The 23,164-nt window shown below is 49.6% G+C and overlaps 1 protein-coding gene across 1 annotated transcript in view; it reads right to left on the bottom strand.

Annotated features, from left to right (window-relative positions):
* Positions 1-3,227: 3,227 nt before the first annotated feature.
* LOC120045325 (myocardin-like) overlaps positions 3,228-23,164 on the bottom strand; it is a 21,382-nt gene continuing 1,445 nt past the window's right edge. Inside the window, exons 2-10 of the mRNA XM_038990207.1 lie at positions 10,620-10,715; positions 10,327-10,499; positions 9,904-10,060; positions 9,228-9,752; positions 7,375-7,875; positions 6,923-7,069; positions 6,431-6,553; positions 6,012-6,069; positions 3,228-5,650 (exon numbers count right to left, since the gene is read on the bottom strand). Coding sequence (XP_038846135.1) covers positions 5,115-5,650; positions 6,012-6,069; positions 6,431-6,553; positions 6,923-7,069; positions 7,375-7,875; positions 9,228-9,752; positions 9,904-10,060; positions 10,327-10,499; positions 10,620-10,715 — 2,316 coding nt within the window. The 3' untranslated portion in view covers positions 3,228-5,114. The remainder of the gene's footprint in view (positions 5,651-6,011; positions 6,070-6,430; positions 6,554-6,922; positions 7,070-7,374; positions 7,876-9,227; positions 9,753-9,903; positions 10,061-10,326; positions 10,500-10,619; positions 10,716-23,164) is intronic.

Below are 23,164 nucleotides of genomic sequence, written 5' to 3'. Positions count from 1 at the left end.
TGGACAGAGTGTTTGGTGTGATGGGATATGGACAGAGTGTTTGGTGTGATGGGATATGGACAGAGTGTTTGGTGTGATGGGATATGGACAGAGTGTTTGGTGTGATGGGATATGGACAGAGTGTTTGGTGTGATGGGATATGGACAGAGTGCTTGGTGTGATGGGATATGGACAGAGTGTTTGGTGTGATGGGATATGGACAGAGTGTTTGGTGTGATGGGATATGGACAGAGTGTTTGGTGTGATGGGATATGGACAGAGTGTTTGGTGTGATGGGATATGGACAGAGTGTTTGGTGTGATGGGATATGGACAGAGTGCTTGGTGTGATGGGATATGGACAGAGTGCTTGGTGTGATGGGATATGGACAGAGTGTTTGGTGTGATGGGATATGGACAGAGTGTTTGGTGTGATGGGATATGGACAGAGTGCTTGGTGTGATGGGATATGGACAGAGTGTTTGGTGTGATGGGATATGGACAGAGTGTTTGGTGTGATGGGATATGGACAGAGTGCTTGGTGTGATGGGATATGGACAGAGTAACAGCTACATTGTTTGGTGTGATGGGATATGGACAGAGTGTTTGGTGTGATGGGATATGGACAGAGTGCTTGGTGTGATGGGATATGGACAGAGTGCTTGGTGTGATGGGATATGGACAGAGTGTTTGGTGTGATGGGATATGGACAGAGTGTTTGGTGTGATGGGATATGGACAGAGTGCTTGGTGTGATGGGATATGGACAGAGTGTTTGGTGTGATGGGATATGGACAGAGTGCTTGGTGTGATGGGATATGGACAGAGTGCTTGGTGTGATGGGATATGGACAGAGTGCTTGGTGTGATGGGATATGGACAGAGTGTTTGGTGTGATGGGATATGGACAGAGTGTTTGGTGTGATGGGATATGGACAGAGTGCTTGGTGTGATGGGATATGGACAGAGTGTTTGGTGTGATGGGATATGGACAGAGTGTTTGGTGTGATGGGATATGGACAGAGTGTTTGGTGTGATGGGATATGGACAGAGTGTTTGGTGTGATGGGATATGGACAGAGTGTTTGGTGTGATGGGATATGGACAGAGTGTTTGGTGTGATGGGATATGGACAGAGTGTTTGGTGTGATGGGATATGGACAGAGTGTTTGGTGTGATGGGATATGGACAGAGTGTTTGGTGTGATGGGATATGGACAGAGTGCTCCATTTGAAATACCAAGAGCGTTCTTGTCGTGAGGTGTTTAAGGCACAATCCGAGTTAAATATTGCTCTCTCGTCCTACAATCCATTTATTTCTGCATCTGAAGACACTTTTATCGAAACTGAGACAAAGGGGTTTTCCACCCTAAAGGTACATATTTGGTCTTCATATTATTATATTGTAAATAAATCCACTAGTAATGTGTGAGAAAAAACCCATACCAAACACTTGCATGGAACTTTGGCAAATTCTTTCACTGCAAATACATTCTAGGTTTAAGCAAAGTGTGCCAATAATCTACGCTAATCAAGGTGCAAAATGTGAGATTTTAAATATTTACATAGAAAATATCAAACTACATACTAAAATGACACATTTGATTCTGTGATAGTTTCTAAAGTGTTCTCTCCCACACCACAGATAAATATCCAGACCTCAACTTGTCTCTGTCACTAACAATATAATATTTACAAATGTGGCATTCGATGTCATCCAAATCAGTTTGTAATCTCCTTTTGGTTTCCAGTAATAAAAACAAAGACTCACTGTTCACAAATAACACATTGATTGTCAAAATATGTATATCTTCAAGTCTAGGTGGCATATTACTTCAAACTGTACGAAACTACTTGCATATATTCTATAGATGTATTAAGGCAACGTTGTAATATTTATTGGGCCGTAGTATTCATTTAATGAACATCGTTGATGGATCTATCCAGATTCATACTGCTTTTATAGTTGTGCGCATCATTGTCCAAGAAGACAAAGATAATTTCAAACAGCACCCGGTGACTGCTTATTGTGTACCCCCCAAAAAACGTTTCAATGTCCGTGAACAACAAACTATAATGTGATTCTGTTGTTGTATAGCCCTTTGCCGGGCCGCGACTCTGCTTGTGGTTCTTTGGTAAATCGTTGCACTTAAAATCCCATTGTAAATTTCCCTGGAAGCGGTTTTGGTATCCAGGGCAAATTTGGCGAGATTTATTCAGCTGGTCTTTGGTTGCTGGTCAGTGTTGTCTCTAGTCAGTATTTTGTCTCTAGCTATTTTATTTTGCTAACTGGGTCATAGTTGCTAACTAGTTTCCTCCGGTGTCTTTTTCTAGGTAACTTGCTAGCTAGACACTATAGTATCTTGTTGTGTTTTCTAGGTAGCTAGCTAGTAACTTTAGTTAGACACTAACGTAATCTCACTCACTTTTGTACATCGCCTTGGTCCATACAATTTACCTTATTTTAGCGCCCAAAAAACGTAATACTTCCAGATCAACTGTAATGTCAATACCATTGTAAAGCACAATTTCTCCCCTTTCCAACAAAATTCAAGCCGAAACCTCCACGCTGCCCATTTCTACATGATTCAAGAAGGCAATGAGCTCCAAAGGGTCTTTTTAAAAATGGCGGGCGGGGAAGCTAAACTAATGCGTGGCAGTGAGAAGGAGAGATGTCGTGTGGGAAAACGGCTTTTTTCATTCAATCTGTCCAATTTATCACCTTATCGCCTCTAAAATGAAAATAAAACACTATAAAGAGTTTATAGAATGTGTCATTACATACCTATTTGAAGGTTTGTGTCGAATTTGAATCGGGATTTTAGGGCGGTGCTAAAGTGATCTTCAGAAGTAAACAGCGGCTTTGAGAGTCATGATCGATTGCAGTGATGACGCAAAAAAATTAGGTATCCCCCCATACCCCGTCACTGTCCATTTCTTGTTTTTAAACGATGAGAGAAGTGCTACACCTGGTGGAGAGCGATTGTAAGACAGAAATAGTTGCTTTATGCGTGCTGTACGTTATGGCATGACACGTCACGATGTAACGGAGGGTCAGTTTTTTTCAACTTTTCTCCAATACTATAAAGCCATTACCATGTAATGTTTACGTTAGTCTCTTGTGTTTTCTAGGTAACTAGCTTGTAGACATTATAGTCTCATGTGTTTTCTAGGTAACTTGCTAGCTAGACACTATAGTATCTTGTTGTTTTCTTGGTAGCTAGCTAGACACTAGTCTATTGTGTTTTCTAGGTAGCTAGCTAGTAGCTAGACATTATAGTCTATTGTTGTGTTTTCTAGGTAGCTAGCTAGTAGACACTATAGTCTCTTGTTGTGTTTTCTATGTAGCTAGCTAGTAGACACTATAGTTTCTTGTTGTGTTTTCTAGGTAGTTAGCTAGCAGCTAGACACTATAGTATATTGTTGTGCTTTCTAGGTAGCTAGCTAGTACCTAGACACTATAGTCCATTGTTGTGTTTTCTAGGTAGCTAGCTAGTAGACACTATAGTCTCTTGTTGTGTTTTCTATGTAGCTAGCTAGTAGACACTAGTATCTTGTTTTCTTGGTAGCTAGCTAGACACTATAGTCTATTGTTGTGTTTAGGTAGCTTAGCTAGCTAGTAGCTATAGTCTCTTTTGTTTTCTAGGTAGCTAGCTAGTAGACACTATAGTCTCTTGTTGTGTTTTCTAGGTAGCTAGCTAGTAGACACTATAGTCTCTTGTTGTGTTTTCTATGTAGCTAGCTAGTAGACACTATAGTTTCTTGTTGTGTTTTCTAGGTAGTTAGCTAGCAGCTAGACACTATAGTATATTGTTGTGCTTTCTAGGTAGCTAGCTAGTACCTAGACACTATAGTCCATTGTTGTGTTTTCTAGGTAGCTAGCTAGTAGACACTATAGTCTCTTGTTGTGTTTTCTATGTAGCTAGCTAGTAGACACTAGTATCTTGTTTTCTTGGTAGCTAGCTAGACACTATAGTCTATTGTTGTGTTTAGGTAGCTTAGCTAGCTAGTAGCTATAGTCTCTTTTGTTTTCTAGGTAGCTAGCTAGTAGACACTATAGTCTCTTGTTGTGTTTTCTAGGTAGCTAGCTAGTAGACACTAGTATCTTGTTGTTTTCTTGGTAGCTAGCTAGACACTATAGTCTATTGTTGTGTTTAGGTAGCTTAGCTAGCTAGTAGCTATAGTCTCTTATGTTTTCTAGGTAGCTAGCTAGTAGACTATAGTTTCTTGTTGTGTTTTCTAGGTAGCTAGCTAGTAGACACTATAGTATCTTGTTGTTTTCTTGGTAGCTAGCTAGACACTAGTCTCTTGTTGTGTTTAGGTAGCTTAGCTAGCTAGTAGCTAGACACTATAGTCTCTTGTTATGTTTTCTAGGTAGCTAGCTAGTAGACACTATAGTTTGTTGTGTTTTATAGGTAGCTAGCTAGTAGACACTACAGTCTATTGTGTTTTATAGGTAGCTTGCTAGGAGACACTATAGTCTCTTGTGTTTTCTAGGTAGCTAGCTAGACGCTATAGTCTCTTGTGTTTTCTAGGTAGCTAGCTAGTAGACACTATAGTTTCTTGTTGTGTTTTATAGGTAGCTAGCTAGTAGCTAGACGCTATAGTCTATTGTTGTGTTTTCTAGGTAGCTAGCTAGTAGCTAGACACTATAGTCTATTGTGTTTTCTAGGTAGCTAGCTAATAGACACTATCGTTTCTTGTTGTGTTTTCTAGGTAGCTAGCTAGTAGACACTATAGTTTCTTGTTGTGTTTTCTAGGTAGCTAACTAGTAGACACTAGTTTATTGTTGTGTTTTCTAGGTAGCTAGCTAGTAGACACTATAGTCTCTTGTGTTTTCTAGGTAGCTAGCTAGTAGCTAGACACTATAGTCTCTTGTTGTGTTTTCTAGGTAGCTAGCTTGTATCCTGCTGTGTTGGGGGCTGGCATGTAGCCCACCGGTTAAGAGCGTAGGGCCAGTAACCAAAAGGTTGCTGGTTTGAATCCCTGAGCCGACTCATTGAAAAATCAGAGCAAGGCACCTAATTGCTCCTGTAAGTCACTCTGGAAAAGAGCGTCTGCAAAATTGATAAAATATTGTTATTTTTGTAGGTTGCTAGCCAGATAGTGGCTAGCTGGTCCATAGCTAGTCTCCGGTGTTTCACCAGTGCTCTAGATGAAGGTCCATGGCTGTATTCAGGTTGATGTCTGTAACATCCAGGAACTCTGTGTTGAAGATGCTTGACCCGGTGGGAGGGACAGAGCTGAATCCCATAGCCAAGCTCGGGGGCGTCAGGTCCAGCCATTCCATCGTCTCCCACGGCGACTCGCTAAACGTCATGCCGACCATCCCCTGCACCTCGGCCACGGACGTCACTTTGGAGTGGATGGGAGATTGAGGTGTTGGGGTTTCCATCAGGCCCCTGTTGGAGAGCAGTTTGTCCTGGTGGTGGTGGTTCGGACCGGGGTAGCCCTCTAGTCCAATATCCCCCTCCTCTCCCTGCCCTGATTCCTCTGCGGCCATCTTGAGAAGGGCGACCTCACCCCCTCGGCCTAGGGGGCTTCCCAGCAGGGTCTCCAGGTGGCTGTCTGCAATGTGATTGGCTGTGTGGTCATAATTGAGCTGGGAGGGGGACAGGTGTTCGTAGTGTCTTTGGTGGAACTTTGGGTCGGCAAGGTCGGTGGTTCCAGGGGACACTGTAATGTGAGGCACAACTTTGGTTACAGAGGACCTCTCCCTCTCTTCTCTGGCGTTAGCTGGTATTTCTTGAAGAGAAGAGGATGGGGGGAGGGGGAGTCACAGCACAGAGTGTGATTTAATACCCATGTAAGAGGGAAATCTGGAGTTACTTAACTAAGGGGCGAAGGATGGTGTGTAGGCAGGCAAACTGACTAGTACCTTATGAAGGGGGACTGAATTGCTGCAGTTACTAAGCCATTATTTATTCGTAACCATAGCAACAACATGCACTGACAGCTTTATCGCTACTCAATTTGTAAGACTACACATTGTATGCATCACACACATTTGAGATTGATTCTGAGTCAGTTCACCCACCTCCACTCTCTATGAGCACATCCAGAAGCTCATCCATCTGCTGACTTCTGGTCAGTTGCTAAAAACAAGAATACAAATGGTATTAAGACTTGTTACATTTGTGCTTTATCAATTCTTTCGACCCAGTCCAAAGATTATGATTGGAATATGGATATACTATTGATGTCATTGCTGTCTGACAGTATTGTTCTACAAGGCACTTGGGGCAACCACAACTCTACATAACACAACCACACAACAGTCAGCTCTGAAGAAACAGTCAAACTTGGTCAAGGGTGCAAAGTGTGCAATGGATGAAGTGATGGATGGATAAACAAAGCAGGTGAGAGAAAGAGGACGCCTCGGAGGTTCCAACAATGAAACAAAAAGCGTTGGCCAGCCATGATCAGGAGCAGAGTTTGGTGTATCATTTAGTTTACCTGCTTGACTGCATCCTCATAGCAAGGGGGCTGTCTAGATGCAGCTGAATCTGAGCTACAGAAGGCGGGGGACGAGACCGGGCACTTTTGGCCAACGTGCTGGGGACAGGGCAATATAGGTATCTATATGAAGAAAAAAAAAATAGCGAAAAAGGTTGTATTACTGATTTGATTTTGTGTAAGAAACTCTAATCTATGAATCATGATTTTTTTTTTAACCAAGATGCTTAAAAAAAGTTGTGGAGTTACTGAGAAAATTAGATTTCTAGCTCAAAAGGATATAGTGGGAGGGAACAGCTGAGAATAGCTTCATCTTTCTCAAAATATTGAGTTGTGAAGAGTATCATGAACCTCATGATGGAAGTTTTAGAGAGAAGCAACACATGAATGGAAGGCAGAAAATGTGTTAAAGTGAATGTGATGGCTGGATATGTGACACACAACCACGTCAATCCGCTACAGACCAAGTTTAGACAGAAGAATAGCTCTCACCTTCTGCTGCATATTTGGGTTCTTGGACTTAAGGTTGACCCTGTGGTTCAGGCTGTTGTCGGCTGAGTTGGGGAGCGCTGACTGAAGGCCTCTCTGGTCAGAGGGATAGGAGCCGTTTACAGCCTGGCCTTCATTCTTCTGGGGAATCTGTTCGGAGAGCATACATGACCAAGGGGGCGGGGGGGCATGTCTCCCCCCACATTCAGAAATTGAATTCTTGCCCCCCACAGTTTTATCATTGGAATGTGATACAAAAACGAGGCGGAGGTGTGCTTTAGGACCATGCGGACGCCTCCGAGGAGTCAGGTAGACTCTCCTCCCTCCCCACTTCTAAAACCAAAGTTACTCTCCTGATCATGACCACTGAGAATAGAGTCACAACAAACACTATAAAGGGCGTTTAACCATTAAGTATCTGAAGACTCATAACAAACATACTGCCTAAGGCATACCTGCATGTTGCAGGGCCTGGTGCTGGCCTGGTTGAGGGGATGGCTGCACCCGTCTCTGCCCAGCGGCAGTGACAGCAGGTAGGGGTTGTTGGGGGAGGAAGGCTGGGGGCTGTTGGACGTCTTCGTGATGGGCGAGTCTTCAGGAGAGCACTGGGGGCTCAGGAAGGCACACATGCCTGAGGGACTTCCAGAGGAGGGGGTCTGATCCAGGCATCGTGGCCCACCAGGGCCCCCCATACTGGGCAGGGAGGCACCGCAATGGCCCATCCCCTCCATGCAGCTTCCTGGAGGACTCTTTAGGTGCTTGGGGGAGGAGAAGGGACAGCTGGAGGAGAGGGACATGGGCTCCTGCTTGACTGTCACCCCAAAGAAGTGCTGCCCCATCAGGGACGGGGATTGCTGGAGGGGAAGGTGGTGGGGCTGGGATGGAGCCAGTACACCCTCCTGTGTGGCACCATGGCAACGCTTCCTCTTGTGCAGCTGCATCTTGAGCTCCTCCACCTGTTGATCAACAGGCTGTTAACAGTAGGTCAGCTGTTGATCAACAGGCTGTTGACAGTAGGTCAGCTGTTGATCAACAGGCTGTTAACAGTAGGTCAGCTGTTGATCAACAGGCTGTTAACAGTAGGTCAGCTGTTGAACAACAGGCTGTTGACAGTAGGTCAGCTGTTGAACAACAGGCTGTTGACAGTAGGTCAGCTGTTGAACAACAGGCTGTTGACAGTAGGTCAGCTGTTGAACAACAGGCTGTTGACAGTAGGTCAGCTGTTGATCAACAGGCTGTTAACAGTAGGTCAGCTGTTGAACAACAGGCTGTTGACAGTAGGTCAGCTGTTGATCAACAGGCTGTTGACAGTAGGTCAGCTGTTGAACAACAGGCTGTTGACAGTAGGTCAGCTGTTGAACAACAGGCTGTTGACAGTAGGTCAGCTGTTGAACAACAGGCTGTTGACAGTAGGTCAGCTGTTGATCAACAGGCTGTTGACAGTAGGTCAGCTGTTGATCAACAGGCTGTTGACAGTAGGTCAGCTGTTGAACAACAGGCTGTTGACAGTAGGTCAGCTGTTGATCAACAGGCTGTTGACAGTAGGTCAGCTGTTGATCAACAGGCTGTTAACAGTAGGTCTGCTGTTGATCAACAGGCTGTTAACAGTAGGTCAGCTGTTGATCAACAGGCTGTTGACAGTAGGTCTGCTGTTGATCAACAGGCTGTTGACAGTAGGTCAGCTGTTGATCAACAGGCTGTTAACAGTAGGTCTGCTGTTGATCAACAGGCTGTTAACAGTAGGTCAGCTGTTGAACAACAGGCTGTTGACAGTAGGTCAGCTGTTGAACAACAGGCTGTTAACAGTAGGTCAGCTGTTGATCAACAGGCTGTTGACAGTAGGTCAGCTGTTGAACAACAGGCTGTTGACAGTAGGTCAGCTGTTGAACAACAGGCTGTTAACAGTAGGTCAGCTGTTGATCAACAGGCTGTTGACAGTAGGTCAGCTGTTGATCAACAGGCTGTTGACAGTAGGTCAGCTGTTGATCAACAGGCTGTTGACAGTAGGTCAGCTGTTGAACAACAGGCTGTTGACAGTAGGTCAGCTGTTGATCAACAGGCTGTTGACAGTAGGTCAGCTGTTGATCAACAGGCTGTTGACAGTAGGTCAGCTGTTGAACAACAGGCTGTTGACAGTAGGTCAGCTGTTGATCAACAGGCTGTTGACAGTAGGTCAGCTGTTGAACAACAGGCTGTTGACAGTAGGTCAGCTGTTGATCAACAGGCTGTTGACAGTAGGTCAGCGTAGCCTTGCATTGCTCTTTAGGGACAACATAGCTATATGGATTGGAACAGTGAGGTTACCCACCTGTCTCTGTTCCTGGTGCAACTTCCACGTCAGCTCCTCAATCACTTTCTGTTTTTCCACCAAAATCTTCTCCTTCTCCCGCTCCATTCCTCCAACCTCCCCTCCCTGCAGTCCTACCCCGCTCAAACCCCCTCCCCCCTGGCTTTCCTCAGCGCTGAGGTGGCCTGGGGACGGCTGGATGCAAAACAGTGGAGAGGAGGACATGGGCATGCCGCTGAAGCTGTCTGGGAGTGAGCCGCTGAGGGAGAGGTCTGAGGAAGCGGGGGATATGGGTGGGGTGGAGGAAGTGCTGGGGTAGGGGTAATACCCCCCCTGGGAGAGGGTGCTGGAGGAGGAGGGGGACTGGTAGGAGGACAGGGACCCCGTGGGGGTGACAGGGAAGGTGGCCGTGCTGATGTCATTAGAGCCTGAATGGGAGGGGCTTGAGGTGTGGTCCTTAAAGGGACAGAGTCTCTCGATGAGGGCCATCTTGGTTCCTGAGACTGGCATGCCCCGGATACGCAGCTGCTGTCTGAGCTCCGACACCTGTTGGATGGTGAGAGAGAGAGAGGGAGAGAGGAGGAGGAGGGGGGAGAGAGGAACGGAGAGAGAGAAAAAAAAACAGTATGTGAGTTCTCTTTCCAACTTGTACTAAGGAATATTTCCCTCACTCTACGGAGAGAGAGAGAGTACCTACCTTCAGGTCATCCAGGTTAGGTGGGAGAGGAGCGGGTTTGACTGGTGAGACGTTGGTTTGACCGGAGTATGTGGTCTTCACTGAAGACAAGGAGCTACTGTTGACTGTGTTAGTAGGAAAACTGGAGCTACACACCATCAGCTGCTGACTGGATTGTCTACAGATAGGAGAACATGAGATTTCTGGGAGATAAACACCACAAAAGGCAACAATATTATGCAACATTTAGTAAATTGAAGGCCAGATCTGAGACATGGGGTTAGGGTTAGACCACTCCCTATCCGAGGTACTCACTTCTGGGCTAGGGCCGGCTGGTGCAGAGGCTGGTAGTTGAAGCTATGCTGGTGTTGCTGTGTGTGTTGGGCATGTTGGGAGTGTGTGTGCGAATGTGTGTGTGCATGTTTCTGTTGGCTGAGGATCTGCAGCTGTAGGAAGAGCTGTTGCTGCTGCAGGAGCCTGGTATAGGCTGAGTCCATGGGAGGCGGGGACTTCTCGGCCTTCTGGTCCGGAGGGATGTACTGGTGGTACTTCAGCTTCTTCACCTTAGGCTTCATGTCTTTGGGTTTTTTGTGGCGGTTCTTGTCTGGCGTCTTGGACTGTAGAATCAAATGGGAGAAAAAGTGAGGACATACTATTAAATACAATACAAGTTGATGTTCTCTCATGGGATGCATCGTCTATAAACAGGTCTATGACAGTATAGGGTCTGTTCCTACGTTGACTACGGCCGCTGGGGCTGCAGACTGCCTATCGTTAGCCACAGACAAGCCATCTTCCTGACTCTGATCAGACGGGTCTCTGTTCTGACACCCCTGGAACACAAAGACAAAGATGTTAACGCAGAAAATGCCAACTACATTCACTGGTTGGCCAACCTGAAAACAACAAGATGAATTCAAAGACAACCCAAATAAATTATTGAAAAAAGGAAAAAAATTCTTGACATTTGAAAATAGGAACTGGGTACTAAGTCCAAGCTGACTTTCGGTTAACACTTAAATCAGCAAACAGTTTATGACAGAAACTTCTAGTGACTGTTGGGAACGATGTCATCATCTCTGTCCACAGAGTGAGGAGAGGGGTGTGGAATGCAGGGAGTCACAGATGATAAAACACAGGAAGCAGTAGCCAGCAACACACTGTGTCTGTGCGAGACAGACTAACTGGCAGGGAGGAATGTGAAAAGAACAGTCACTCACGTTCCAACGGTCACTAGAGAACCCTTGGGTAGGATGCTGTAGTTCTCCCAGCCACCACAGGAGGGAAGTATTACCTTTCTAGGGCTGGTGAGGAGGAGGAGTATTACCTTTCTAGGGCTGGTGATGAGGAGGAGGAGTATTACCTTTCTAGGGCTGGTGATGAGGAGGAGTATTACCTGTCTAGGGCTGGTGATGAGGAGGAGGAGTATTACCTGTCTAGGTTTGGTGAGGAGGAGTATTACCTGTCTAGGGCTGGTGATGAGGAGTATTACCTGTCTAGGGCTGGTGATGAGGAGTATTACCTGTCTAGGGCTGGTGATGAGGAGGAGGAGGCGTATTACCTGTCTAGGGCTGGTGATGAGGAGTATTACCTGTCTAGGACTGGTGAGGAGGAGGAGTATTACCTGTCTAGGGCTGGTGAGGAGGAGGAGTATTACCTGTCTAGGACTGGTGAGGAGGAGGAGTATTACCTGTCTAGGGCTGGTGAGGAGGAGGAGTATTACCTGTCTATTGCTGGTGAGGAGGAGGAGTATTACCTGTCTAGGGCTGGTGAAGAGGAGTATTACCTGTCTAGGGCTGGTGAAGAGGAGTATTACCTGTCTAGGGCTGGTGAGGAGGAGGAGAATTACCTGTCTAGGGCTGGTGAGGAGGAGGAGTATTACCTGTCTAGGGCTAGTGTGGAGGAGTATTACCTGTCTAGGGCTGGTAAGGAGGAGTATTACCTGTCTAGGGCTGGTGAGGAGGAGGAGGAGAATTACCTGTCTAGGGCTGAGGAGGAGGAGGAAAATTAGCTGTCTAGGGCTGGTGAGGAGGAGGAGAATTACCTGTCTAGGGCTGGTGAGGAGGAGGAGTATTACCTGTCTAGGGCTGGTGATGAGGAGGAGGAGTATTACCTGTCTAGGGCTGGTGAGGAGGAGTATTACCTGTCTAGGGCTGGTGAGGAGGATAATTACCTGTCTAGGGCTGGTGATGAGGGGGAGGAGGAGAATTACCTGTCTAGGGCTGGTGAGGAGGAGGAGGAGTATTACCTGTCTAGGGCTGGTGATGAGGAGGAGGAGGAGTATTACCTGTCTAGGGCTGGTGAGGAGGATAATTACCTGTCTAGGGCTGGTGATGAGGAGGAGGAGGAGAATTACCTGTCTAGGGCTGGTGATGAGGAGGAGTAGTATTACCTGTCTAGGGCTGGTGATGAGGAGGAGGAGTATGACCTGTCTAGGGCTGGTGGGGAGGAGGAGGAGGAGTATTACCTGTCTAGGGCTGGTGAGGAGGAGGAGTATTACCCGTCTAGGGCTGGTGATGAGGAGAATTACCTGTCTAGGGCTGGTGATGAGGAGGAAGAGTATTACCTCTCTAGGGCTGGTGATGAGGAGGAGGAGTATTACCTGTCTAGGGCTGGTGAAGAGGAGTATTACCTGTCTAGGGCTGGTGAGGAGGAGTATTACCTATGTAGGGCTGGTGTGGAGGAGTATTACCTGTCTAGGGCTGGTGAGGAGGAGTATTACCTGTCTAGGGCTGGTGATGAGGAGTATTACCTGTCTAGGGCTGGTGAGGAGGAGGAGGAGGAGTATTACCTGTCTAGGGCTGGTGATGAGGTGGAGGAGTATTACCTGTCTAGGGCTGAGGAGGAGGAGTATTACCTGTCTAGGGCTGGTGAGGAGGAGGAGTATTACCTGTCTAGGGCTGGTGAGGAGGAGGATGAGTATTACCTGTCTAGGGCTGGTGAGGAGGAGGAGGAGGAGTATTACCTGTCTAGGGCTGGTGATGAGGAGGAGGAGTATTACCTGTCTAGGGCTGGTGAGGAGGAGGAGGAGAATTACCTGTCTAGGGCTGGTGAGGAGGAGGAGGAGGAGTATTACCTGTCTAGGGCTGGTGATGAGGAGGAGGAGTATTACCTGTCTAGGGCTGGTGAGGAGGAGGAGGAGAATTACCTGTCTAGGGCTGGTGAGGAGGAGGAGGAGAATTACCTGTCTAGGGCTGGTGATGAGGAGGAGTATTACCTGTCTAGGGCTGGTGAGGAGGAGGAGGAGTACTACCTGTCTAGGGCTTGTGAGGAGAAGAATTACCTGTCTAGGGCTGGTGAAGAGGAGTATTAACTGTCTAGGGCTGGTGAGGAGGAGTATTACCTATGTAGGGCTGGTGTGGAGGAGTATTACCTGTCTAGGGCTGGTGAGGAGGAGTATTACCTGTCTAGGGCTGGTGAGGAGGAGTATTACCTGTCTAGGGCTGGTGAGGAGGAGTATTACCTGTCTAGGGCTGGTGATGAGGAGTATTACCTGTCTAGGGCTGGTGAGGAGGAGGAGGAGGAGTATTACCTGTCTAGGGCTGGTGATGAGGTGGAGGAGTATTACCTGTCTAGGGCTGAGGAGGAGGAGTATTACCTGTCTAGGGCTGGTGAGGAGGAGGAGTATTACCTGTCTAGGGCTGGTGAGGAGGAGGATGAGTATTACCTGTCTAGGGCTGGTGAGGAGGAGGAGGAAAATTACCTGTCTAGGGCTGGTGGGGAGGAGGAGGAGTATTACCTGTCTAGGGCTGGTGAGGAGGAGGAGGAGAATTACCTGTCTAGGGCTGGTGATGAGGAGGAGTATTACCTGTCTAGGGCTGGTGAGGAGGAGGAGGATAATTACCTGTCTAGGGCTGGTGATGAGGAGGAGGAGTATTACCTGTCTAGGGCTGGTGAGGAGGAGGAGAATTACCTGTCTAGGGCTGGTGATGAGGAGGAGTATTACCTGTCTAGGGCTGGTGAGGAGGAGGAGGAGTATTACCTATCTAGGGCTGGTGATGAGGTGGAGGAGTATTACCTGCCTAGGGCTGGTGAGGAGGAGGAGGAGTATTACCTGTCTAGGGCTGGTGAGGAGGATGAGTATTACCTGTCTAGGGCTGGTGAGGAGGAGGATTATTACCTGTCTAGGGCTGGTGAAGAGGAGTATTACCTGTCTAGGGCTGGTGAGGAGGAGTATTACCTGTCTAGGGCTGGTGAGGAGGAGTATTACCTATGTAGGGCTGCTGTGGAGGAGTATTACCTGTCTAGGGCTGGTGAGGAGGAGGAGGAGGAGGAGGAGGAGAATTACCTGTCTAGGGCTGGTGATGAGGTGGAGGAGTATTACCTGTCTCGGGCTGGTGAGTAGGAGGAGGAGTATTACCTGTCTAGGGCTGGTGAGGAGGAGGAGGAGTATTACCTGTCTAGGGCTGGTGAGGAGGAGGAGTATTACCTGTCTAGGGCTGGTGAGGAGGAGGAGTATTACCTGTCTAGGGCTGGTGAGGAGGAGGAGTATTACCTGTCTAGGGCTGGTGAGGAGGAGGAGGAGAATTACCCGTCTAGGGCTGAGGAGGAGGAGGAAAATTACCTGTCTAGGGCTGGTGAGGAGGAGGAGTATTACCTGTCTAGGGCTGGTGATGAGGAGGAGTATTACCTGTCTAGGGCTGGTGAGGAGGAGAATTACCTGTCTAGGGCTGGTGAGGAGGAGGAGGAGAATTACCTGTCTAGGGCTGGTGATGAGGAGGAGTATTACCTGTCTAGGGCTGGTGAGGAGGAGGAGGAGTATTACCTGTCTAGGGCTTGTGAGGAGAAGAATTACCTGTCTAGGGCTGGTGAAGAGGAGTATTGACTGTCTAGGGCTGGTGAGGAGGAGTATTACCTGTCTAGGGCTGGTGAGGAGGAGTATTACCTGTCTAGGGCTGGTGAGGAGGAGTATTACCTGTCTAGGGCTGGTGAGGAGGAGTATTACCTGTCTAGGGCTGGTGATGAGGAGTATTACCTGTCTAGGGCTGGTGAGGAGGAGGAGGAGGAGTATTACCTGTCTAGGGCTGAGGAGGAGGAGTATTACCTGTCTAGGGCTGGTGAGGAGGAGCAGTATTACCTGTCTAGGGCTGGTGAGGAGGAGGATGAGTATTACCTGTCTAGGGCTGGTGAGGAGGAGGAGGAAAATTACCTGTCTAGGGCTGGTGGGGAATTACCTGTCTAGGGCTGGTGGGGAGGAGGAGGAGTATTACCTGTCTAGGGCTGGTGAGGAGGAGGAGGAGAATTACCTGTCTAGGGCTGGTGATGAGGAGGAGTATTACCTGTCTAGGGCTGGTGAGGAGGAGGAGGATAATTACCTGTCTAGGGCTGGTGATGAGGAGGAGGAGTATTACCTGTCTAGGGCTGGTGAGGAGGAGGAGAATTACCTGTCTAGGGCTGGTGATGAGGAGGAGTATTACCTGTCTAGGGCTGGTGAGGAGGAGGAGGAGTATTACCTATCTAGGGCTGGTGATGAGGTGGAGGAGTATTACCTGCCTAGGGCTGGTGAGGAGGAGGAGGAGTATTACCTGTCTAGGGCTGGTGAGGAGGATGAGTATTACCTGTCTAGGGCTGGTGAGGAGGAGGATTATTACCTGTCTAGGGCTGGTGAAGAGGAGTATTACCTGTCTAGGGCTGGTGAGGAGGAGTATTACCTGTCTAGGGCTGGTGAGGAGGAGTATTACCTATGTAGGGCTGCTGTGGAGGAGTATTACCTGTCTAGGGCTGGTGAGGAGGAGGAGGAGGAGTATTACCTGTCTAGGGCTGGTGAGGAGGAGGAGTATTACCTGTCTAGGGCTGGTGAGGAGGAGGAGGAGTATTACCTGTCTAGGGCTGGTGAGGAGGAGGAGGAGTATTACCTGTCTAGGGCTGGTGAGGAGGAGGAGTATTACCTGTCTAGGGCTGGTGAGGAGGAGGAGGAGAATTACCTGTCTAGGGCTGGTGAAGAGGAGGAGTATTACCTGTCTAGGGCTGGTGATGAGGAGGAGGAGGATTATTACCCGTCTAGGGCTGGTGAGGAGGAGGAGAATTACCTGTCTAGGGCTGGTGAGGAGGAGGAGGAGGAGGAGTATTACCTGTCTAGGGCTGGTGAGGAGGAGGAGGAGTATTACCTGTCTAGGGCTGGTGAGGAGGAGGAGGAAAATTACCTGTCTAGGGCTGGTGAGGAGGAGGAGGAGAATTACCTGTCTAGGGCTGGTGATGAGGAGGAGGAGTATTACCTGTCTAGGGCTGGTGAGGAGGAGGAGGAGGAGTATTACCTGTCTAGGGCTGGTGAGGAGGAGGAGTATTACCTGTCTAGGGCTGGTGAGGAGGGGGAGGAGGAGAATTACCTGTCTAGGGCTGGTGAGGAGGATAATTACCTGTCTAGGGCTGGTAATGAGGAGGAGGAGGAGAATTACCTGTCTAGGGCTGGTGAGGAGGAGGAGGAGTATTACCTGTCTAGGGCTGGTGATGAGGAGGAGGAGTATTACCTGTCTAGGGCTGGTGAGGAGGAGGAGGAGGAGTATTACCTGTCTAGGGCTGGTGATGCGGTGGAGGAGTATTACCTGTCTAGGGCTGGTGAGGAGGAGGAGTATTACCTGTCTAGGGCTGGTGAGGAGGAGGAGTATTACCTGTCTAGGGCTGGTGAGGAGGAGGAGTATTACCTGTCTAGGGCTGGTGAGGAGGAGGAGGAGGAGTATTACCTGTCTAGGGCTGGTGAGGAGGAGGATGAGTATTACCTGTCTAGGGCTGGTGATGAGGAGGAGGAGAATTACCTGTCTAGGGCTGGTGAAGAGGAGGAGTATTACCTGTCTAGGGCTGGTGATGAGGAGGAGGAGGATTATTACCTGTCTAGGGCTGGTGAGGAGGAGGAGGAGTATTACCTGTCTAGGGCTGGTGATGAGGAGGAGAATTACCTGTCTAGGGCTGGTGATGAGGAGGAGGAGTATTACCTCTCTAGGGCTGGTGATGAGGAGGAGGAGTATTACCTGTCTAGGGCTGGTGAGGAGCAGGAGGAGAATTACCTGTTTAGGGCTGGTGAGGAGGAGGAGGAGAATAACCTGTCTAGGGCTGGTGAGGAGGAGGAGGAAAATTACCTGTCTAGGGCTGGTGAGGAGGAGGAGGAGTATTACCTGTCTAGGGCTGGTGAGGAGGAGGAGGAAAATTACCTGTCTAGGGCTGGTGAGGAGGAGGAGGAGAATTACCTGTCTAGGGCTGGTGATGAGGAGGAGGAGTATTACCTGTCTAGGGCTGGTGATGAGGAGGAGTATTACCTGTCTAGGGCTGGTGAGGAGGAGGAGGAGGAGGAGTATTACCTGTCTAGGGCTGGTGATGAGGAGGAGGAGTATTACCTGTCTAGGGCTGGTGAGGATGAGGAGGAGAATTACCTGTCTAGTCTAGGGCTGGTGATGAGGAGGAGGAGTATTACCTGTCTAGGGCTGGTGATGAGGAGGAGTATTACCTGTCTAGGGCTGGTGAGGAGGAGGAGGAGAATTATTGTCTAGGGATGGTGATGAGGAGGAGTATTACCTGTCTAGGGCTGGTGATGAGGAGGAGTATTACCTGTCTAGGGCTGGTGAGGAGGAGGAGGAGTATTACCTGTCTAGGGCTGGTGATGAGGTGGAGGAGTATTACCTGTCTCGGGCTGGTGAGTAGGAGGAGGAGTATTACCTGTCTAGGGCTGGTGAGGAGGAGTATTACCTGTCTAGGGCTGGTGAAGAGGAGTATTACCTGTCTAGGGCTGGTGAGGAGGAGTATTACCTGTCTAGGGCTGGTGAGGAGGAGGAGGAGGAGAATTACCTGTCTAGGGCTGGTGATGAGGTGGAGGAGTATTACCTGTCTCGGGCTGGTGAGTAGGAGGAGGAGTATTACCTGTCTAGGGCTGGTGAGGAGGAGTATTACCTGTCTAGGGCTGGTGAGGAGGAGTATTACCTGTCTAGGGCTGGTGAGGAGGAGTATTACCTGTCTAGGGCTGGTGAGGAGGGGGAGGAGGAGTATTACCTGTCTAGGGCTGGTGAGGAGGAGGAGTATTACCTGTCTAGGGCTGGTGAGGAGGAGGAGTATTACCTGTCTAGGGCTGGTGAGGAGGAGTATTACCTGTCTAGGGCTGGTGAGGAGGGGGAGGAGGAGAATTACCTGTCTAGGGCTGGTGAAGAGGAGTATTACCTGTCTAGGGCTGGTGAGGAGGAGTATTACCTGTCTAGGGCTGGTGAGGAGGAGGAGGAGGAGAATTACCTGTCTAGGGCTGGTGATGAGGTGGAGGAGTATTACCTGTCTCGGGCTGGTGAGTAGGAGGAGGAGTATTACCTGTCTAGGGCTGGTGAGGAGGAGTATTACCTGTCTAGGGCTGGTGAGGAGGAGTATTACCTGTCTAGGGCTGGTGAGGAGGAGTATTACCTGTCTAGGGCTGGTGAGGAGGGGGAGGAGGAGTATTACCTGTCTAGGGCTGGTGAGGAGGAGGAGTATTACCTGTCTAGGGCTGGTGAGGAGGAGGAGTATTACCTGTCTAGGGCTGGTGAGGAGGAGTATTACCTGTCTAGGGCTGGTGAGGAGGGGGAGGAGGAGAATTACCTGTCTAGGGCTGGTGATGAGGAGGAGGAAGAGTATTACCTGTCTAGGGCTGGTGAGGAGGATAATTACCTGTCTACGGCTGGTAATGAGGAGGAGGAGGAGAGTTACCTGTCTAGGGCTGGTGATGAGGAGGAGGAGTATTACCTGTCTAGGGCTGGTGAGGAGGAGGAGGAGTATTACCTGTCTAGGGCTGGTGATGAGGTGGAGGAGTATTACCTGTCTAGGGCTGGTGAGGAGGAGGAATATTACCTGTCTAGGGCTGGTGAGGAGGAGGAGTATTACCTGTCTCGGGCTGGTGAGTAGGAGGAGGAGTATTACCTGTCTAGGGCTGGTGAGGAGGAGGAGGAGTATTACCTGTCTAGGGCTGGTGAGGAGGAGGAGTATTACCTGTCTAGGGCTGGTGAGGAGGAGGAGTATTACCTGTCTAGGGCTGGTGAGGAGGGGGAGTATTACCTGTCTAGGGCTGGTGAGGAGGAGGAGGAGTATTACCTGTCTAGGGCTGGTGAGGAGGAGGAGGAGAATTACCCGTCTAGGGCTGAGGAGGAGGAGGAAAATTAGCTGTCTAGGGCTGGTGAGGAGGAGGAGAATTACCTGTCTAGGGCTGGTGATGAGGGGGAGGAGGAGAATTACCTGTCTAGGGCTGGTGAGGAGGATAATTACCTGTCTAGGGCTGGTAATGAGGAGGAGGAGAATTACCTGTCTAGGGCTGGTGATGAGGAGGAGGAGGAGAATTACCTGTCTAGGGCTGGTGAGGAGGAGGAGGAGTATTACCTGTCTAGGGCTGGTGATGAGGAGGAGGAGTATTACCTGTCTAGGGCTGGTGAGGAGGAGGAGTATTACCTGTCTAGGGCTGGTGAGGAGGAGGAGTATTACCTGTCTAGGGCTGGTGAGGAGGAGGAGTATTACCTGTCTAGGGCTGGTGAGGAGGAGGAGTATTACCTGTCTAGGGCTGGTGAGGAGGAGGAGTATTACCTGTCTAGGGCTGGTGAGGGAGGAGGAGTATTACCTGTCTAGGGCTGGTGAAGGAGAATAATACCTGTCTAGGGCTGGTAATGAGGAGGAGGAGGAGATATTACCTGTCTAGGGCTGGTATGAGGAGGAGGGTATTACCTGTCTAGGGCTGGTGATGAGGAGAGTAGTATTACCTGTCTAGGGCTGGTGAGGAGGAGGAGAGGAGTATTACCTGTCTAGGCTGGTGAGGAGGAGGAGGAGAATATTACCTGTCTAGGGCTGGTGAGGAGAGGAGGAGTATACCTTATCTGGGCTGATGAGGAGGAGGAGTTTACCTGTCTAGGGCTGGTGAGGAGGAGGAGGAGTATTACCTGTCTAGGCTGGTGAGGAGGAGGAGAGTATTACCTGTCTAGGGCTGGTGAGGAGGAGGAGTATTACCTGTCTAGGGCTGGTGAGGAGGAGGAGGAGAATTACCTGTCTAGGGCTGGTGAAGGAGGAGAGTATTACCTGTCTAGGGCTGGTGATGAGAGGAGGAGTTTTACCTTCTAGGGGTGTGGTGATGAGAGAGGAGGAGTTTTACCTTCTGGGGTGGTGATGAGGAGGAGGAGTATTACCTGTCTAGGGCTGGTGAGGAGGAGGAGGAGAATTACCTGTCTAGGGCTGGTGAGGAGGAGGAGGAGTATTACCTATCTCGGGCTGATGAGGAGGAGGAGTATTACCTGTCTAGGGCTGGTGATGAGGAGGAGGAGGAGAATTACCTGTCTAGGGCTGGTGATGAGGAGTAGTATTACCTGTCTAGGGCTGGTGATGAGGAGGAGTATTACCTGTCTAGGGCTGGTGATGAGGAGGAGTATTACCTGTCTAGGGCTGGTGAGGAGGAGGAGTATTACCTGTCTAGGGCTGGTGATGAGGAGGAGGAGTATTACCTGTCTAGGGCTGGTGATGAGGAGGAGTATTACCTGTCTAGGGCTGGTGAGGAGGAGGATTACCTGTCTAGGGCTGGGGAGGAGGAGAGTATTACCTGTCTAGGGCTGGTGATGAGGAGGAGGAGTATTACCTGTCTAGGGCTGGTAAGGAGGAGGAGTATTACCTGTCTAGGGCTGGTGATGAGGAGGAGTATTACCTGTCTAGGGCTGGTGAGGAGGAGGAGCATTACCTGTCTAGGGCTGGTGGTGAGGAGGAGGAGTATTACCTGTCTAGGGCTGGTGATGAGGAGGAGGAGTATTACCTGTCTAGGGCTGGTAAGGAGGAGGAGTATTACCTGTCTAGGGCTGGTGAGGAGGAGGAGTATTACCTGTCTAGGGCTGGTGAGAGGAGGAGCTTAACTGTCTTGGGCTGGTGAGGAGGAGAGGAGGAAGAGGTGGGATTACCTGTCTAGGCTGGTGAGAAGAGTATTACCTGTATAGGGCTGGTGAGGAGGAGTATTAACTGTCTAGGGGGCTGGTGATGAGAGGAGTATTACTGCCTTGGGCTGGTGAGGAGGAGGAGGGATATTTCCTGTCTAGGGCTGGTGAGGAGGAGTATTACCTGTCTAGGGCTGGTGAGGAGGAGTATTACCTGTCTAGGGCTGGTGAGGAGGAGTATTACCTGTCTAGAGCTGGTGTGGAGGAGTATTACCTGTCTAGGGCTGGTGAGGAGGAGGAGGATAATTACCTGTCTAGGGCTGGTGAGGAGGAGTATTACCTGTCTAGGGCTGGTGAGGAGGAGTATTACCTGCCTAGGGCTGGTAAGGAGGAGGAGTATTACCTGTCTAGGGCTGGTGAGGAGGAGGAGTATTACCTGTCTAGGGCTGGTGAGGAGGAGGAGCATTAACTGTCTTGGGCTGGTGAGGAGGAGGAGGAGGAGGGGGGGGGGGGTATTACCTGTCTAGGGCTGGTGAGAAGGAGTATTACCTGTATAGGGCTGGTGAGGAGGAGTATTAACTGTCTAGGCTGGTGATGAGGAGGATATACTGCCTAGGCTGGTGAGGAGGATATTACCTGTCTAGGCTGTGAGGAGGAGTATTACCTGTCTAGGGCTGGTGGAGAGGTGGAGGAGTATTACCTGCCTAGGGCTGGTGAGGAGGAGGAGTATTACCTGTCTAGGGCTGGTGAGGAGGAGAGGAGTATTACCTGTCTAGGGGCTGGTGAGGAGGAGGAGGAGTATTACCTGTCTAGGCGGGTGAGGAGGAGGAGTATTACCTGTCTAGGGCTGTGAGGAGGAGGAGGGAATTACCTGTCTAGGGCTGGTGAGGAGGAGTAATTACCTGTCTAGGGCTGGTAATGAGGAGGGAGAGGAAATTACCTGTCTAGGGCTGGTGATGAGGAGGAGAGTATTACCTGTCTAGGGCTGGTGATGAGGAGGAGTATTACCTGTCTAGGGCTGGTGAGGAGGGAGGAGGAGTATACCTGTCTAGGGCTGGTGAGGAGGAGGAGTAAATAACCTGTCTAGGGCTGGTGGGAGGAGAGGAGTATTACCTATCTCGGGGCTGATGAGGGAGAGGAGTATTACCTGTCTAGGGCTGGTGAGGAGGAGGAGGAGTATTACCTGTCTAGGGCTGGTGAGGGAGGAGGAGGAGTATTACCTGTCTAGGGCTGGTGAGGGAGGAGGAGTATTACCTGTCTAGGGCTGGTGAGGAGGAGGAGAATTACCTGTCTAGGGCTGGTGAAGAGGAGGAGTATTACCTGTCTAGGGCTGGTGATGAGGGGAGGAGGATTATACCTGTCTAGGGCTGGTGAGGAGGAGGATTATTACCTGTCTAGGGCTGGTGATGAGGAGAGGAATTATACCTGTCTAGGGCTGGTGAGAGGAGGAGAATTACCTGTCGGCTGGGAGAGGAGAGGGATACCTGTCTAGGGCTGGTGAGGAGGAGGAGGAGTATTACCTTCTGGCTGAATGAGAGGAGATATTACCTGTCTAGGGCTGGTGAGGAGAGAGGATAATTACCTGTCTAGGCTGGTGATGAGGAGTAGTTTACCGTCTAGGGCTGGTGATGAGGAGGAGTATTACCTGTCTAGGGCTGGTGATTGAGGAGGAGTATTACCTGTCTAGGGCTGGTGAGGAGGAGGAGTATGACCTGTCTAGGCTTGGGAGAGGATGAGGATATTACCTGTCTAGGGCTGGTGATGAGGAGGAGTATTACCTGTCTAGGGCTGGTGAGGAGGAGGAGAAGATTACCTTGTCTAGGGCTGGTGGTGGAGGAGAGGAGTATTACCTGTCTAGGGCTGGTGAGAGGAGGAGAGTATTACCTGTCTAGGGCTGGTAAGGAGGGGAGTATTACCTGTCTAGGGCTGGTGATGAGGAGGAGTATTACCTGTCTAGGGCTGGTGAGAGGAGGAGATTACCTGTCTAGGCTGGTGGTGAGGAGGAGGAGTATTACCTGTCTAGGCTGGTGATGAGAGGAGGAGTATACCTGTCTAGGGCTGGTAAGGAGGAGGAGTATTACCTGTCTAGGGCTGGTGAGGAGGAGGAGTATTACCTGTCTAGGGCTGGTGAGGAGGAGGAGCATTAACTGTCTTGGGCTGGTGAGGAGGAGAAGGAGGAAGAGGGGGGGGTATTACCTGTCTAGGGCTGGTGAGAAGGAGTATTACCTGTATAGGGCTGGTGAGGAGGAGTATTAACTGTCTAGGGCTGGTGATGAGGAGGAGTATTAACTGCCTTGGGCTGGTGAGGAGGAGGAGGGGTATTTCCTGTCTAGGGCTGGTGAGGAGGAGTATTACCTGTCTAGGGCTGGTGAGGAGGAGTATTACCTGTCTAGGGCTGGTGAGGAGGAGTATTACCTGTCTAGAGCTGGTGTGAGGAGTTT

Source organism: Salvelinus namaycush, chromosome 4 (genome assembly GCF_016432855.1).
Source record: "Salvelinus namaycush isolate Seneca chromosome 4, SaNama_1.0, whole genome shotgun sequence".
Lineage (NCBI taxonomy): Eukaryota > Metazoa > Chordata > Actinopteri > Salmoniformes > Salmonidae > Salvelinus > Salvelinus namaycush.
This window is presented reverse-complemented; position numbering and strand designations above follow the sequence as displayed.